The sequence below is a fragment of the Phalacrocorax aristotelis genome, chromosome 23 (genome assembly GCF_949628215.1).
Source record: "Phalacrocorax aristotelis chromosome 23, bGulAri2.1, whole genome shotgun sequence".
Classification (NCBI taxonomy): Eukaryota; Metazoa; Chordata; class Aves; order Suliformes; family Phalacrocoracidae; genus Phalacrocorax; species Phalacrocorax aristotelis.
The window spans coordinates 3630439-3649402 of record NC_134298.1 but is presented as its reverse complement, the minus strand read 5'-3'; the positions used below and the strand labels follow the sequence as shown (position 1 = coordinate 3649402).

The 18964-nt window shown below is 44.6% G+C and overlaps 1 protein-coding gene across 10 annotated transcripts in view; it reads right to left on the bottom strand.

The window, feature by feature from the left end:
- Positions 1 to 18457, bottom strand: part of TLK2 (tousled like kinase 2) — a 43960-nt gene extending 25503 nt beyond the window's left edge. For 3 of the 10 annotated variants that reach the window (XM_075117005.1, XM_075117010.1, XM_075117014.1), the window contains exons 1-7: positions 17759 to 18457; positions 15598 to 15686; positions 13700 to 13765; positions 6842 to 6913; positions 4321 to 4390; positions 3228 to 3271; positions 2034 to 2129 (exon numbers count right to left, since the gene is read on the bottom strand). In XM_075117005.1, the coding sequence (XP_074973106.1) occupies positions 2034 to 2129; positions 3228 to 3271; positions 4321 to 4390; positions 6842 to 6913; positions 13700 to 13765; positions 15598 to 15678 (429 nt within the window). In that variant the 5' untranslated portion in view covers positions 15679 to 15686; positions 17759 to 18457. Of the gene's footprint in view, positions 1 to 2033; positions 2130 to 3227; positions 3272 to 4320; positions 4391 to 6841; positions 6914 to 13699; positions 13766 to 15597; positions 15687 to 17412; positions 17600 to 17758 lie in introns of those variants that run through there. The other 7 variants (XM_075117008.1, XM_075117013.1, XM_075117006.1 and 4 more) reach the window with 6 other exon arrangements.
- Between the last annotated feature and the right edge of the window lie 507 nt (positions 18458 to 18964).

Below are 18964 nucleotides of genomic sequence, written 5' to 3'. Positions count from 1 at the left end.
ACATTGATTACAGCACTCAGCATCTCATTACCCTCACTTTAAAAGCCAGCCCATCAGTGCTAAAACTTGGCAGTCTGGGTAATAATCATCTAAAGTCCTTCCAAGCTGTAACTCCGGGCCAAGCGTGTACCACACAGAAAGTAAACACTCAGGTCAGCCTTCGGTTTTTCTTCAAAACCTAAACTGCTACCTGAAGCATATTTTCTGGCTAACACTACAAATACCAAGAGTCTGCTTTCTGCCCCAAAAGAATACTTGTACATGGGAGCGACCTTGCAAGAGTCTGAAGACCTGCAGATCATTCTTCTGATCAAAGGAGAAGCAAGGCAATTCAAAGCAGTCAAGAGATTTGAAGACAAGAAGCAACATCCTGAAGCCATTACAATTCCGCCACAATTTCTGATTCCAGAAAATTTCCAGCACAATATAGATTAACTCAGAGGTTTGTCTCATTGTGAAAGACATTTTAATGCTCTGCTCTCTTCCTAGACCACGCTGACATCCGTAATGGTGAGATACTCCATCTTCTCCAATTTTCACTCATCCCCCCATTTTTTGGGCTTAGCTCAAACCATTGATACTCAGTATGTAAGAAGAGGACAGATCTTGCAAAATGCACACAGTCGTTTGTTACGAATAAGCAAACATTACAGGTTTAGCTGCAAGAGTAAGGAACAGAAGATAAGAAGCACAAAGAGCACCTGCGTAAGGAGAGACACAAACTGGCCTAGCTGAAACCGACTGTAATATCAGTCTTCACCACAGGATGAATACTCTGTTCAAACTTTTACTTATTCAATACATACAAGTGTAGAAGAAAAACCAAAGGGAGGATCAACTTGTCCCATTATAAATACCTGTAGGGTGTCATCTGCTGGAATAAAGAACTGTCCCCAATACATCACATCAGCAACATTCAGAGATGGTATTTCATTAACTTCACTTTAAAGAGGTGTATTAGTGAATTAGTGTAAGACAGGAGGAAGGGCCATTCAATTAACTGATATATTTTAATTTGTATAAACATAAAAAATAGCTAGAAGCATACCTGAAGCTCTTCCTTAAAGCAGCGTTATAAAGCTTCTGAAATCTAGCAACATATACTGAATTCTGAGCAGAGCGTTCATGTTGGGATTTAGTTCAGCACACATTCGTAAACTGTGCAAAGGTCTCTGCAGAATAACGTAACCAGTAAAGACTTTGCATTTGGTTTTTGGAATACTAACCTTTCCCACAATGCTCCGTACTTTTGTGACACTCAACAAATGCTGACAATTTTTATGTAGGGGTCCAGGCAATGCTCAAGAATAGAGATCAGACACCAGAGCCTCTGAATACTGCTTTGCTAGTTGAAAGATATTTCTTTAGCTGCTCTGTGCTAAAATGGCTTAAAAATACTGGTTATTTCCTTACATTCAGATCTTGCAGAAACACTGCGACTGCAAAGGAGAATTACGTAACAAAAAATAGCAGCAGATGTGCACGTATACACGTTTCTTTGCGTTTGCTAATGCTCCTTACAAGTCACATGGACATAAAGAGAAGTAAAAGACCTTCCCAATATCATGATGGTATGCACATCCTTCAGTATACTCAAAGGATCCAAGCGAGATCGGAATGTCATTGTACTCGTGCTATACAAACGTAATGCATCCTCCCAACTCAATGGAGAGCTCAATGAGCTACAATGGAATACAAGATAACTAATATGGCAGTTCCACCTTTTATTAAGGACAGTGATCCATCTGTAACCACACAGCATGCCAAAAACATTCACCTTGCACGCTTTAAGTTCAGATATTCATAGCAGTTACAACTGCACTAGCCACTGTCACAGAGTCCTAGATATCTGGCTTCGCTGCCAGAGCTCAGTTTCAGATTTTTTTTAAAAAAAAAGAGAATAGAGAATAAGCCAAATCACTCACCAAGAGACCCTTCTTTCCTGTTCAGAACCTCTTATTACCTGTCTGAAGCACGACCACCAACCTAATCAATGCCACGCCACCAGCTCTGCCGCCAGGGAGAACACTTACCGGCAAGGGGTTGGATAAGGAATGCTGCGGTGATGATCTGGCGACAGGCGGCACACTTCTACCAGGACTGGTTCCTGGGCCACTTCCCCCAGCAAACTGGCCAAAATAACAGATTTGATTCATCAATAAATGCACAGAGATACTATAATTAAGCAAGTCTAACAGACAGAAGAAACACAATCTTAAAAATGAAGCCTTATAGGCTCTAGGGACACATTTAAGCAAACAGAATATAAGCTGAGAGGAAAACCTTAAAATTTCATACACTGTTTTCAAAAGTAACAGCAAAAGTAAGTACTTCAGACAAACATTCACATTTTCACTGCGTATATTTTTCTTAACGCAGAAAAATATAAGCCTGCACACTTGGATATAGATCATTTATTTACTGTATAGATAGAATTAGGAAGCCCATTCCCTGTGAGGAGACGTGTCTAACTGTGCGCCACAGAGCCTAAGAACTGCACACCGCCACTGAAGCACCTGTGCAGTCGCCGTTAATGACAGCATACGTAAGCAGCTGGGCAACTGGTCTAATTGGTGCAGAAATTCCTATGTTCCTGCACCGCACAGTGTACCACACTTCTAAAAAACGTTAGCCAGGAGTGGAGTAAGCACTAACAAGCACTTAATTTCTGACTCCAAGTTACTCAGTAAAATAAAGAACAAACTTAAGAGAAAATCTAGAGCTCTGGATTGTGCAGACCTAGAATAACTTCAGAAACTATGCAATAAAATAGAATATTGATTTTCAGAATGCCCATCGCTGTTTTGGGGAGGGGACTCCATCTCCCATGTGGCGCCAGCCTCCCATGGCAAGCTTTCCTAAAGAGGGAACCCTGTAAACAACTTCCTACTCAAATCAGCAGGGCTTTGCAGCACTGGACCTGTATCAAAAAAGGTTTGCATACTCATCTGAGATCCAGGTTCCAATGGAAATCAACCTCGAACCTATACTTATATGGCTGCTCTTTTAAAAAAACTGCTTTATCAACTGTTCAAAGAAATGTTTATTTAAAAAACAGCTTCCAAAAAATCTCATATCCTCTACCTAATCAGATTTGAGTAAACCAAGTTGATGTCGTCAATCCATGACTCCAATGATGGAGCAACAGAAGTCACTTTACAGACTTCCACCTACAGATTCTGCATATTGCGAGTTCAAGATTTCTCAAACAACGTAAAAACGCTTACCTCAAAATAATCACTAATTTTATGTCCTCTAGGAGTGCCTTTTCCTAAAAAGGAAAATAAAGGATGAAAATAAGAGTTGATATTTTTTAGAACAGAAGTCACAACGCCATTCTAAAAAACTACTCCTGTATTTTGACCCTCCTTTCCCTGTAGAAAGGTGCAACACCTATCACAACAAAAGCTTCTGCACAACAAAAGACTGCCCCAGGGTCACAGCTCTTGTGCTGTTGTTGGGAGGGTTTACAGCTGACAATTCAATTAACTCTTAATTCCAAACATGTCCAATCCAATCAAACAGCATTTGCACTTGCTAAACTACTCAGAGAACACTAAACATCACTGGTCACTGAAAGTGGCATAGGTTCTCCATAATTTCCTTCAAGATAAGGACAGAGCAAAGGGTACTTTTGCTCCTCCACCTTCAGGTAAATTACTGCATATTAGATCTCTCAAAAGCATTCCTATAAGAGTTAGAGAGATAATTAGCGATGGCTTAATACCAGCTCATTAAAACTTAGCCCTTTTCTCTTATTATAATATTATCAAAGCAGTTGTCAACACAATCCTCGTTACTTTCTTGTTGAAGAATAAAAGAAATAGAAATCTGCCCCCGTGCCCATTTGCTAGAACATCTGAACTTGGACTTGAACACACTGCGTTTTTCTTAGTACTCCGAGAGAGCACTGCCTGCTTTATACTTGAGCACAGTTTGTTCTCTGTTTGTTGTGGTGAGAACTTACTCTAACAAGGCAAGCGTACGTCTCAAAAAGCAAGGAACAGAGTACAGCCTGTATTTGTAAGTAGTGATGTGGGACCAAAACAACACTTCAGAGAAGCCATACTAAGCTTTTGGGCGGTCTGTCCCATAAGAATGCAATAGCTTGCGTGAATAAGCCGAAGATGAGTATTTTCCTGCCAATGAGGATAACAAGGCTCTCCGAAGAGCACTACACCATCATGGAGTAGTTTATAACAAGCTGCCTGACACACCCTTGAGAAGGGCCATTAGTTTCCTAGGACACTGACTGTGCAAAACGTGCACAAATTACCAACCGTTCAGAAATCCTGTAGCAGGGTCAGGAGAATGAATTACCTTGACTGGTCTCATATGCTTCTGCTTTCCTTTTTCTGTTCCGCTGGTCATTCTGTTTTTTCTCAGGAGTCTGTTAAAGAATACTTCAAAATTAACATTTCTGCAGTTATTCCAAGATTTAAAGAAAACACCTAAACACAATAATCTGCTCCATATCCCCAGTGGCCATTTCACGCCTCTGGTGCATTTGTTTCTACTGCTGGTACTTAAAGAAACAACTGCTCTCAAATAGCTACTACCTTCTGATATACGTGCTGCGGGAGGGAGAGAACATGGTTAGGAATGAGGTTAATTTCTTTTTTTTTTTTTTCATTTCAGCTGCAGCAAGCCAGCCTCTACTGCCCAGTTACCTCATGTTGTTAGAAGAACAAGTTCATACACTTATAAAAACCCTGTATAAACCATTTCGCAGTGATCACTATACTGGTACAAGAGGAGTAATGACAAGAGGTTTGAGTACAAACATCCAAATCTGCAGTCCAGTGGCTACTCACACCTTGCCTGCAGCTCACGCTTCTTCCCAAAGCCCTTTGCAGGTTGCTGCAAGAACTATCCTGTCTACTGGTGCACAGCTACAACCTTACACAAAACAAGGCAGAGCTCCCCAAGGTGGCAGCCAGGAGAAAGCTGCCACAGATGCGGATATTCAGCCAGACTTCTCTCTCATTAAACTTAAGTCAAGGGTCAGCTGCATCAGCCATTTCTGTGAGCAACCAGAGGCCTGAGGGGCAGCTTACCAGCTGACAGCAATATATTTATGCACAGGTGGGAGACCTGCAGGCTCCCACAGTGTCATGCCTATCTGTCTGCACAAGGCTAGCAAGCCTAGATGTGCGAGAGTGGAGCAGCCCCTGGCATGGTGCCTTCCCCATCGTCAGGGTCATTTATGTGGCCAAACCTGCTGAAAACATTAGGAAGCACCGCACTAGAAGCGGCTTACTGAGGTTACTGGAAAGACAGACATCTTGTCATTGCCATCACCAACGTCATTCTGAAAACATCTCTTATCCCAAAGGGTCCCAAATAATTTCTGAGCTATATGCTTTACAATCACTGCAGCCACCACTAAACTATAGCCTGGGGGCAGGAAGAAAACCACAGTGTGCAAAACACAGTTCTGGGGCAAGAAAAGCCGTGGCCAGAAAGCTTGTGGTAAACCTAAGTTTCATGCTCTTTGGAAACCAAAGTCCAAAGTACCCTGTCTAAAGATCTCTGCCAAAAGACTTGCACGCAGTAAGCATAGAAATCAATCTACCTCCCTCAATAGGATAAAAAGGATAAAGCTGACGCAGCCAGAATCTAAACCTTGCTGTGCCCCCACTGGATGCTGGACACCTACCGTCCCATGTTACCAGCTGGGCAATCACTGATGTGTTATTGTTTTGGTAAGAGGATGGAAGGGATGTTAAGACAAACGTGGCTATTGTGTCTGCAAAGTACTTTTTAGAATGGGGGGGACTGAAAACTCCATAACTATCTAGAGACCAGCCCCTGTATGTGTAAAAGTCAATGACTTGGCCTCCTCACTGCAGAGTGAAGAGCAACTCATGAACAGCGTTGGCATGACTGTAACACCACAGGCTCCATTAAAGCCTCTGTGGAACTGTAAGCATATTAATGAGATTCAGTTTAAGTTGTTTTTCCATTCAAGTACTTACATAACAAAAATTACACATTATCTGTTACAGACTAAAAAAGCAAGGAATGGTAGATGTGATTATGTCAGCTTGGTCAATTTACATCACTCCACAGAAGTTCATAAAAAACCCCAAATAAAACAAGAATGAATACTCAGTTTTCCACTATTATTAACTACACTTACTTGTATGGAGTTTAAGATACTGTGTTCTCAAAAGACTTAGCTTCACCAAACACCTCATATCAGTACTGCCATATAATAGAGGGAAATATGATCCAAAACTTTCCTCATAACTGTGTTGGAAGTACTTTAAATGCATAAGAAAATGAATTTAAATTTGAGATTTTGCTTTATTAACATGGAATTTTAAAGTAAAAATACAACTCTACAATTAATTTTGCTGCTTTAGTAAGTGTTTTGAAATAGTTAATCCTAAAGCAGTGAGATTGAACAGGGACAAAGCATCGATTTTCACCTCCCCGCACTTCCACAGAGCAATTCACAAAAATGCTCTGCTCCCTACAGACTTCTACAAAGTCACATATTTGATAGGTAAGGTAAACTCTTCCATTAATGATCTCTGGCTTTTTATTTGGCCAAAACTGTTTCCAAAACCAGCAAAAATAAAATATCACAGTGCAGCTGAAAACAATGTCATAAGCTGAGCTTTATGAATGCTGTGGGTTTGGGGTTGGGTAAAATCTGCCTGCTACAGTAGCAAGCTGCAAGGAGGACTGTTTCACAGCATGGTCCAAAGGCTGTAGGGTTTGGACACCCCAGACAAAGAACACTGTCACTCATTCTCACACAATTCCTTTTATGTTTTGAGTTCAGTCGTGTCCACCTTAAGCCCGATTACCATGAGGATTTGTGCCTGCTTACCTCCAATTCTTTATCACTCAGAGAACCCACGCTGCACAAGCTCTGGTTGGAAGACTCACTATTTAATGGACCCTAGTGAAAAACAAGCAGAGACTGTTAGAAACAATTTCCATACAAGCAGATACATCCTATCAAACATTGCATCTCTAGGCTAACTAGGCTGCTCTAAGCCACTTGGATACAGCAGCAAGATGGGTCAAATACCTAGACACATCATGGGACACTAAAGAGCTTCAGAGTCATTTGGAGCAAGACGGAAGCTGGACTGCCAGTTGGACAGCCTCTTCTCAGCGCAGTGATCCAGCCTTTGCAATGATATTTCTGTATCAATTTATATCCTAACAGCCCTATTTAACCACATCCACAAAACAGCTAAGGCAGTATTCATAAAAGTCTAAGACAACTGGCCTGAAAAACAAAACTTCTGATTTGTTAAGTAGCAGTAGTTCCAAGCTCAGCTCTTCAGACAAGCATCTGCTTGACCCTAGGCTAAGAATTTAGAGAAATCTTGCATCTGGCAAGGCAGCTATTACTGTTATCAGATGCTGGCAGTACCACTGATTTTTCTTTAAATGCATATTTTTAATGCTTTTTTTAACACTAAGGAAGCGAACAAGTGAAAGTTGTGTTAATTGCAGTACAACTGGCACCCATAAGGCATTCCCTCCCACTAGCCTATGGACCCATGGCTGACCTGCCAACAGAGCAGTTGCTCCTACCAGGCTAAAGAACAAATTCAAGAGACTGGAATAGATTTACCAAAATAGTATCCAGGTACCTACGAGAGTCTGCCTGCATCTTCACAGGCCTTACTGGATACACATCTGCATTTTTACGTATCCAAGCATTTTTGAAAATTACTTTCTAAAATCTGTAGCAAAACTGATTTTAAAAGGAAAGAAAAGTGAATCATGCAAAGTCACTGTGTTTTAGCCTAGTGCTCTGACACAAAAGTGTCCTCCCACAGATCTAAGTTAAGAAATCTAGACGAATTTGACAAAGATATAAAAACAAGATCACAATTACTGATGGAATGTATTAACAGGAAGAATGACATGATAAACCACCCCTCCATTAATGAACTTGTGAGCACCTTTTCCCAAAGGTTCATTCTATTTTAGCATGCTTATTTTTGCAGTAACCACTTCCCACCAACCAATCTTTCCTCAAGGCAAAGCCACTTCTCGTTACACACTTGAGCAGAAGACTTATGGGAGGGGTGGGGAACAAGCCTTAACGCCACAGAGAAATCCCACAGTAGGTTATTTTTGAGGAGAGCAGTTCTCCCTTCTCCATTTATAAGACAAATACCACCATCAAATAAACTTGTGACACAACTTAGTGATTACTAACCCCAATTTCCAAATGGGCATCCACAGAAAGTAAAAGTTCCATTTACCTTCTGTATAACACTGTGAATGTTAACCACATTTGTTTCTCCTAGAAGGACGTGCTTAGTTGCTTCAACAACAAAAAACCCAACACTTGAATAGCTCAAGAAACTACACATTTAGGATTCCCCTTTAAAAGCAAATTACTTGAAGAAAAATTGCAGATTTATACTCTTTAAGCCATATCATTACCCCTTCAACTCACACAAATAGTTCAGGGCTAGAAAGACATTTTACCTCAACTCTTCAGCAATAGTTGTTTTTAGATCAAAGAAGCAAGCTCCCCACCATCCAACACGATGGCTTACAGATCCTACAGGTACAACTCTTGGGTATCGCAGGGATTTATTCCTTGACCAACAAGACCTAACAGAAGCACCAACACTATCCACAGTTATCCACATGAAGGCCTCACTGATAAATAAAATGTAATATCTTACGGCAAGTGGCAACAGAAAGTTAATCTTTTCACCCTTGTGAAAAGCACGTTTATAAAATGCGCAAATGCTGTCCTCTAAAATCCTTCACTTCCTCTCACAAACTCAAACCCCAGCAGCACGTCCAAGACATCAACCTTCTGTGCAAGCGTCAAAGCTTTATTAGGTGCAGGAGCATCTCAACGAATTAGTGTTTGCTAATTTGCATTTGGTCTCGGGGGACAGGCTGGGGTTCTGACATGGGGGAGATGAAAGTGAAAGTTGTTCCCATATTTGCTTGAATCTTGCTGCCTCCATTTTGGCACACAGATAGCAAATGACAGGAACAGCTGCTCCCAAAATGCCACATTTGAGCTTTTCAGGAACACTGTGGTTGAACGGGTGCGTCAGTGGCTTACGAAGGGCCAATGTTTCGGCAGTGACCTGTATTCCAGGGTAACCTGGAGAAATAAACTGATGAGGCAGTCTATAGTTAGAAATGATCCTAACATTTTTCCAGAAACAGAAGTTCATCCTCTCTAGTACAAGAAAATCCACTCAGTTTGCACTTGAATGTAAAGTTCTGGAATGCAAGCAGCTGGAAAAACGCCTAATGCAAAATCCACAATATTTTTCTTACTTCCAGTACCACAACTACCTGCACTGACTATTCTGTGTGGGAATTTACAGCTCTAGCAGTTGGAAACAAACCCTTTTTTTTCATCAGCGAAAGAGCAGTTCAGTTCTGATCACATATTCTTGAAGAGCAAAAAAACCCCATTTTCCCTTTACTTTAAAACTTCCTCTAGAAACTACACTGACAAAATTGTAAAACTGAACGCAACACAGTAGTAGAAAGGTCGAAAAGGACCTAGCTGCTTGCTTATGGAACCAGAAAGGATAACTTGTCCGATGTCTATGAGCATCCAGCAAGTCCACTGTCAAGTGTATCGATACTGTGAACAAATGCAGAATTAAATCTTTGTAGGCAAGTTCTGACCACTTCCACTGCATGAGCTTTCCTCTCCCTTGATGACCTTCCAGAGGGCCTTCCACTGACACTTGCCTTACAGTAAAGGACTAGGCCTATCTTACAGGCAAGGAGCTGAAGCATCTTGTTCATGTCAAAGTTGGCAAAAAAGTATTGTTTTGAGGTATTCCAGCTATGGAAACACAAATTGTTCATTAGAACGTGCTGTACTTGAGGCAATGAAGATGCAATACCTAGGATGTTTAAGGAATGTGGCCTAGTCCTCAGCTGCACCTCTTCTCATGTACTTATGCAAGAGAAAGAAAAAGCAAGTTTCCCTGATCAACCTGCTAGATATCTAGTTCCATACATAACCTCACGTTATCAAGTGCTTGTAGCAACAGGTTTAGACAGTGGATATGAGAAACTATACATCTGAGCATCTCCCCCTCAACTATCAGTCAGTGAGCGTGTGTATAAAAAAACCCTTCAAATTTATGTTTTATCATTCCCGACTGTTTATATTTAACTTGGCAACTGACATTGGATAAATGTTCAGTACTTAATTTAGCATACCATTATAAGTGGTCATGACACAAAAGGAATTAAAGGAACAAACCTGAATTTTGGAAAAAAAAAAACAAACAAGGGAGAAATGGCAAAGAATACTAACATCAGAATATTGCTGGAGAAGCAGTAGCAGGGAATAACAAACATGCAATATTTTACACAGGAAGGACTTATAAATGTTGTTCCTGAAGAATTCATCTGCACTGGCATCTGGCTTTTCCAGCATAGGCTACTTTGGGATAATACTGCACTTATCTGATATCACTTACAGCCCACTCATCCACTGTACCCTGTCAAGAGAATCGGTGATGGGGCTCAGCAAAAATTTAAAATACGTGGGTCATCTGAAATAAGCTAATAGTTTCTATAGTGTTTACCTAAATGACAAGCACAAGAACAGCACACACTTCCTCCTCCACACGGAATTTCTTTCTGAGATAAGCTGGCATGCTCTTTTCCCGTGTGATTCACCTATCAACTGCTGCTTCTAAGTCCGTGACCTACCTATGAACAACAAAACCTCCATGTTGAGAGGTGGATGCAACAGTAGCAGGCGCTTTCAAGACTCCTACTCAAAGGCAAGAATTTAAAATCTGTCCACTCACACGAGCTGGTTAGTCATTTCTCCCTTTGCAAGAGCCCTGAAAAGGCCACAAATGAGGCACAATGGCTGAAGTTTCTATAGAAATAACAGCCTGATAATAGCTCCCATCGGATCTTCCATAACAAAGCTAGCCTGACTCAGGGGCCCCTACCTATTGCCTCTTCAAGCCTATCAACCGCCTCCCGTGACTCGTATGTTTTTCTCAGCCCCTCCAAGCTCCCAAAAATGATCCTTCAGGCCTGTCCACAACTCTTCTGTTGGGCAGTCTCCATTTTGTGCTCTCCAACTCCTAGTATTGAAAGAGAGCTCTAGGAATTCAAGCTGCCTAACCAGAGTCTCCAATGTGGACTTAACAGCAACATGCATTGCAAAACTCTCTTGCTAACTCAGTGGTGGAGACGTACTTCACTGTCTCAAGCCAAGGTACCCGAATTCTTCTGAGTTCTGTAGCAAATCAAGAGATTTCAGAAGCAAAAAGTCAATCCTTAGTTCTGCTAGAAGTTAGTGCTGACTCTGCGCAGGCTTACTCCAAAGTGAAATGGTTGAATGGTTTTCCAGTTACTTTGGTCTGCTGCTACTGTATAAGCCAGGTTTAATTAACATACTCTTATCTTATTTCTAGAATCATATAAATATGAGAATTACAGCCTGCTTCTGAATTATGCATTTAGAAAAGCTCGGTATTATAGCCAATAATGAAATCCCCAAATCACCTGTGTCTTTTTGCCATGAGAACTTAATTTACCATTAGATGTTCACAGGTAACCTCTGCTGTATCTGATGAGTAAGCAGATTTGCCATAGGATGTTTTGGTTTCCATTACACCCCCTTGACAGTTCCCTCGGGGTGAAAAAATGGTATTTTTATTTTACTGATGACAAACTGGACAGAAGGGTCACACAACTCACCCTAACCCTCAGTTCAGAAGCAGAAACAGAACTGAAATCTGACAACTATTTCTGGGCCCTAGTAGCCAGACAACACATTTGACATAAGTAACGTTGCACAGAGAAGTATCCAAGCAATTTTCAAGTATCTGGCATAAAGTCCTGACACTGCCTGTGGTTGCTGATAAATTAAATTCTAAGTTTCAAAACTCTTATTAACTAGATTTGGTAGGATGCGACACCTATTAAGGACCATCACTGGGCAGCACTGCTTTCCTCCAAGGAAGACATGATTATTCTCATACATTAATCCTCAACTTCCTATCTTTGCTGCTAAAAATGTTGCTATAGTAGACCACACAACTGGTAGTTACTGAGCTGATCGAGACTGCTGGAGTGAGAAAGAAAGGGTAAAAGCCAAAATAAGACAAGTAAATGCTGTTCTTTTTTATGAGCAATTCTCTTTTTGGAAGCAGATGTTCTGCAACGTAAGTGACAGTCTTCAGGTTATTTTCACTTCCCTCTTTAAAATACCTCAAGGATGGAGAAAAGGGAGCAGCAGCTACCACCAAGACCAATACTTCTTCAATTCTGGCAGTCATCTGGATCTACAAGATTCCTACAGCACGACAGAGAAGGTTACTCTCTCTAGAAATACTCTGGCCTTTATAGTTTGTCTATAATGAAGTGGCACACACAACTCCGAAGATCTTTTAAAGACCAGACTTGTAGAAGACATGCGTGCTGCTGTGACGACCTGAGACAAGCTGTGTGCAAACACAGATTCACCCATCACAATTACCTATTCCCATTCTTATCCAGGAAAGTCTGTGGAAATGATACACATCCTTTGGAGTTAACCCGCCTGATATCTTAAAGGCAGCATCCAGACAGGGGGAAGGGAGGCAGAAGATGAGAACAGACCAAATTAAACAATGTTATCTAGAGAAACAAACTACATTTTGTTTTCTGTGCCTACTGACCCAAGGAAGATGTCAGAGATGTCTGGTCAGAATAATGCCTCAAGTGAATACGCTTAGATTCCCCCTAGTAAGTAAACATAGATGGGAGCTAAATAAGCAAGAATAGCGGTAGGTGTCAGATAGTCATGTGTTAATTCAAGGACTTGCTTTGTGAATTTGGGGAAGAACGGCACTTTACCATATGGCAAGAATAGACATCTAAATCATCACTGGCTTTTTGAAGCTATCTAGTGACCTGGATGAGCCACATGAGTATAACAGTTGCCTAGAAACATTCCTTGCTCATAGATTTGATTCCATGTATTAACTCCAAGCTCCTAAAGAAATATTCTCCAGCTACTAAGTGAGGTAATTAATCGCAGACTTGCAACAGAATTTTGACACATTTGGGACTGCAGATGACCTTGGTCATTGGGTTGTGCCTTCAGCTACCACAGGAGGTGACGGCACACAGCTGTTTCCAAAACAGTTTAGGATTTCTGTCCTCTACTACTGTTACTGGAAAGCTCTTCCAGAAGCCCATGATTCTGATGGCCGGAAGTTTTTTTCTAGTTTCAAGCCTAAAAATTTATTCTAGATGAGTGTAGTCTTATTCATTCTCAGAAATACGTGTAGTTGTTCTTTACTTGCAAACATGCAGGGAAAGAGGGCTTTAAAGCTGCAGGATGTAAACTAGTACATTAGTTTTACACAGGTCCAAAATATACCCTGTATTTTTAAACATTAAAGAAACCTAACCAAACACTCTAAGGGACACTCCAAGTCAGTGGAAGGCAGGAAGCTCAGTTACAACTGCCTGCTGCCCTCGCCCAATAGGAGAGCATCTAAGATGACATTTCTTCCTTTTATGCAATAAATAGCAACAGAATACCTTCCATCCCAGGAGGATGTGCCAGTCCCAGTCCCACTAGATGGCACTAACTTACCCTACGTAGCCTTCCTTCCACATTTAATTGGAGAGAACTAAAAATCTTAGTTGAATCATACAAATCGTATCACAGCTTTCCCAATATATTCCCTTTAAGACAATGACCTACCAATGCCAGTGCGGAGCATGACGGACGGAGACTTGGGGGGGTAGGGAGGGAATTTGAAGCACCAACCTGGGAGGGAATGTAGTATCTGAGATTAATATTGCAACCGAGATTTGCTGCAACATAGTAGAGTCATGCTAATTCATATCAATGGTTGGCTGATCTATTGCAAATTAGCAAGTATGCAGGTAAATAAATAGATATTGTTTGAAATAAGTGTAGTGCACTTTAACAGTTTACTAATACAAAGTAGAACACTATAGCGTATAACAGGTAAAAATAAAACTTGGTAACAGAAGAGCTTTGCTCAAAGTGAAGCCCCAAGAAATGAGTCTTTGTTACTTGGATATGCTTTAGAAACAAAAATGAGTTTTCAATATTCACCTTAGAGAAAGGGCATGTACCTTCTGCCCCAAACATATTGAAAACATAATTAAGACTTGCCTTCTGGTATCTTTCAAAGGTTATTCCTTTAAAAGGAATAGTTCCTAACATTCTTTGTGAGCATTGACTATGCTGGCACCGTTTTAAAGCACTGATAGTGCCTGTGCTTCTAAGTCTGAGCTGTTCTAGAAAGTTGTTTGGCTTTACCTATACTGCTATGGTGAAAGATGTTAAAGTGACATATGTGGGGGGAAGAGATAAGAAACAGATGAAAAAGGACATAAAAAGTTGTAGTGTTGTATAAAAAAAGTCTTTCAAGATCATGAATACATTATGTAGCATAAACTTTTATGCTAGTAAAAGCCTTAAGATTAAAAAAAGTCTTAAGAGTGAGGGAAAAGACCAAAATAACCCCAGTCTTACTTCAGTAACTGAAACTGTTACCCCTTAACAGCTTCTAGTGTTAATCTTCCTTACTACGCTGCCTTACAGCTGAACATTTTACTTACTCATGCTCCCAAGACTTAACCTTGTTTGAGTCCCGACTGAAGTACAGATCAGAAAGAAAAGTATGAACTCAAATGAAACCCTTTTTCAAGTTCTGATCTGTTTTGAATTTTTCAAACACATACAGCATCTATACAAAGTTTCTTCCCTAAATAATTCTATGACGTTTCTGAAAATTATCTAGCAATGATATGCTGGTTTACCATCTGCCTTGACCTTGTCCAAAACTCGTATCTTCCTCAAAAATAAACTCCTTATCACTGACCTAGTTTAAGATGAGTTCTGCCACCATTTCATTGCTCAGACAGACTATCAATTAACACTGCCAACAACATCTGGAGAACTAACAGCTTAATGCTAGTATATCAAGCAACCACACAATGTTGTTATTTACGTGCCTTACTCAAGAAAGGCAGCTACTGAGAAGTTATGAAGCTGTACATGAGGACAAAGATGGGATTTTACTAGCAGGTTGTGGATCACGGATATAGGAGAGCTTACCTTCAAATACTTTTTGTGTGTGTCCTATGTGACCAAGTACACAATTTTAGCACGCTGCACCCACAAATAACTGAATAAATTCCCAAATATATTAAGTCTGCTTACATGTTGCATCAAACATAGTAAACGTGAAACTGTATCTAACAAGTGGCCAAATTCAGTTCTCAAATGCATTCTTGGAGAAAGGAAAAGACAGACGAGATTCCCACTTCCAAAGACAAAGCTGTCATGGGTTTCTTTGGGGCGTACAAGCTGCCTTAAGATGGAGGAGCAACTCCTGAGAACTTAATTAGAACCCCAAATCTTCTGTACAGCAAAACATCTGCTCATAGAGATCCCATTTTCATTCCTCTTAAACACACTTCAAGCAAATTAGCTGTCAAAACGCAACTACTGATACAAAACGTTCTACTCGCAAAGCAAAATTATCAATTTAGAAATTAAAAAACCGAAATGCAGTGCAGGATGGATAAACAGTCATGCCTGCTGCCAAAGGTACTGCTACTCACCTTAGCAACCCCAACTCCAGTGAACCTGGCCTCCAGTAGTTCCTGCCTTCGTGGGTCCAGGCTATGCAATTCTTCCATCATTTCTGCTGCTATGGGAGAACAACACCCAGATTATGCAATGCAAGGAAAGGAGAGAGATTTAATATTCCGTGCCACTGACGAGACTCAGAGTGCCTGTTCTGCAGCATAACCATGCAGAAAGCATTTTCTTGCAAGAGAAGTTCAAGATTACCATGCAATAAAGACATGACTTTGCCACCATATTACTGTATTTAAACCATAACCCTGCTGGAGAGTTTCCTCTTCTATCTGTTGTACCAGCCATTTCAAGATCTCTAAATCCAAGAAACCAATTATGTCACATTCTCCCACTGGATGCTTTATTAAAAGGAAAACATGGGACCAGAGTGTTATGACTAAAAGCTTCAGAGCTTTTCATCTGTGCTGCATGACTAGGAGGGGAAAAAAAAAAGGCAACACTCTTTACCCCATAATTTATTTTTGGCTAATCCTGGAAATACTAGATCTCCCCGAACTCCAGATTTCACTGACAACAGCTTTGGCTCTTCCAAGCGCAAAAAAGGATTATAAGAAGAAAATAACGCTCGTTTAAACCGTTTACTTTATAGCTTAAAGCATCAGATACCTCTAACATAACAGCTGCTTCTATATACTGGATGAACCTGGGGTACCTCTTGGCAACCTGACACAGCAGATGCCACTATTTGAAGGGTTAAAAAACCCTCCAAAAACCCAGCATAGCTGTGTAAACAGGTTAAAAACCAGGAAATACACAATTTGAATACTGAACTGCAAAAAAAATGGGACAAATTTCAGTGTTCATTATAACTGTGAATCACATCTTCCCAACTGCACCAATCAAGTTCATTTCCAGAAATGTCTGTTCCAGTTTCATTTTCTGGACTAAGGTAGGAAAAAAAATAGAGACAGAAGATAAAGATTTGCTGTATAAAGAGCATATGCGATGAGGAAAGTTCTTGAAGGGCAGCAAGTGCCCTCTAGAATAGGCAGTATACAATTGTTCCTTTTATTAACTGTCCATTTTGTCCCTGCCATTTCCTCCAAACGCTGCAGATCCAAGTTCCAGGGGGCAAAGTGAATCCATCCGGGGGCATTTGCAACCACTCTCCCAAATCAGTAACAGGCCTCAAAAACTAATGGGATACTAAATGTGGTTATTAGAGAACCCTATTTCTACTATGGGCTTTAAAACCCCCGACGAAGCTATCAGCCTAGTTTTCAAAACAGGAAATCTGTGCACCGAGGAAAATGACAGACAAGCCATGAACGCAAAGATGTTAAAGTACTCCCGGGTCTCTCCCCCATTACGGGGCGACCATCCGGGAGGGAATCGCGTCCCCCCGCCGGGATGCTGGTCTGGGGAAGGGACTGCCCCGAGTTCCCGAGCCTTTCCCCCCCTACCCCGCCACCTCCGCGGGGCCGAGCTCCCTCCCGGGGCCTGCCCTGGACCCCCTCCATCCATCCCGGCAGGGGATGGCATTCTCTCCCTGCCCTCCTCGACTCCTTTGCGGGGTGATTTTCAGCACCTCTCTCCCATTCTCCCTCCCCACTCGGGAAACAGAGGCACGCGTTTGAAAATAAGCCGGTGAGTGAGCAGCCTTGCCCCGCTGCCAGCTGCTGCACCGCCTCGGCCTGCCTCCTCCTCCTCCTCCTCCTCCTCCTCCCCGGCACCCCAGGCAGCACCACCTCAACTCCCAGGCCGGGGATCCGCAGGCCGTGCCCACCCCCTTCGCCTCCCCCGCGGGCCCGGGGTCCCCCTCGCCCCGCTCTTACCCCCCGCCCGCCGGGCCGGGCCGGGCCGGGCCGCGCTGCGAGCCCGCGGGGCCTGCGCTGCGCCGTGCCCCGGCGAGGCGGGTACCCGCGGCCCAAGGCCTCGCTCCCGCCGCCTCGGGGCACAGGCCTCCGGCCCTTCCACCGTGACCCCGGCCCGGCCGCAGCCTCCGCCCCTCGCCTCCACCGCGGCCCGGGGGTCGCTGCTCGGCTTCTACCACCACCACCCGCCTCCCTTCCACGGCGCCGGGCCCGAGGCCGCCCCCGAGGGCGGCCTCGGGCCCGGCGCCGTGGAAGGGAGGCGAGGGGGGGTCCCCGCGCTTCCCCCGCCGCCCCCGGGCTCTCTCACCTGGCGCTGCCGCCGCTGCTGCTCCTGCCGCCGCCCCGCCGCTCCTCTCCCTTCCCGCCCGGGCCCAGCGCTCCCCGGGCACCGCTCGGATCCCGCCGCCGCCGGGGGCAGGAGCAGGAGGAAGAGGAGGAGGAGGGAGGGAGGGAACCTGCTGCGGCGGCGGCAGCGGCGGCGGCACGGGCGGGAGGGGGGAGGCCAGGGGCGGCTCCGCGGCCTCTGGTGAGCCAGCCGCCGCCGCCGCTGCGGGCACCCGGGCTCCACGCGGGGGAGAAGGGCGGAGGGGAGGGGGGCGGCGGCAGTTGAAGGACGGCGGGGGGGGGGGGGAAGGTGGGGGCTCGCCCCTCGCCGGCTCCGGGGCGGGGGGAAGGGAGACGGGGCGGGTGTGGGGGAAGCGAGAAGGGACGGATAGGCCGCGGATCCCCGGCCTCGCGTATGAAACCTGGCGCGGCCGGGGTGCGGGCAAGGCCGGCGGCGGGCGCAAGGCCTCGCGGCAGGACAAAGGCCCGAGGGAGGGCTCGGCGGGCGGCGGCGGGGCCCGGGCAGGTGGGGGAGAGCCGTTGGGGGCGGGGGGAGGGCACGGGGACCCCTTAGGCTCCCGGGGGGGCGGCGGGGCGCGGGCAGGTGCCGGGGCCGGTGCTCGCCCCCTCCCGTCCCGTCCCTCCCCGCCCCGCGGCGCTGGGCCCGGCCCGGCCCGGATCGATTGGTGCACACACACTAGTGAAAGCGCGCGGCGTCTCGCGAGATTTGCACGGCGGCGAGAGGGCGGGGGAGGGGCGGGGAGGGCAGGTCAGCGCGGGGGGGGTGGGGGTGGAGGCAGGTCAGCGGGGGGGCGGGGCCTGGGGAGGGGCGGGGCCTGCTCGGAGGGGCAGGGGGAGGGGCCGAGGTGGGGGGGTCAGCAGGTACAAGGGGGGGGTCAGTCGGCCCTGGGGGGGGCACATAGGCCTGGGGGGCTGCACAGGGTCGGGATGGAATGGGAGGGGGTCAGGATGTCTGGGGGGCAGTGGCGGGGCAGGAGGTAAAAGGGGGGGTCACTCAGCCCTGGGGGGAGCACACAGACTTGGGGGGTCTCGGGGGGACATCAGGTACAAGGGTGGGTCAGTCGGCCCTTGGGGGGGGCACACAGGCCTGGGGGGCAGCAGAGGGTCGGGATGCCTATGGGGGTCTGGGGGGGGCAGCAGGCACAGGGCAGGGTCAGATGCAGCCTTG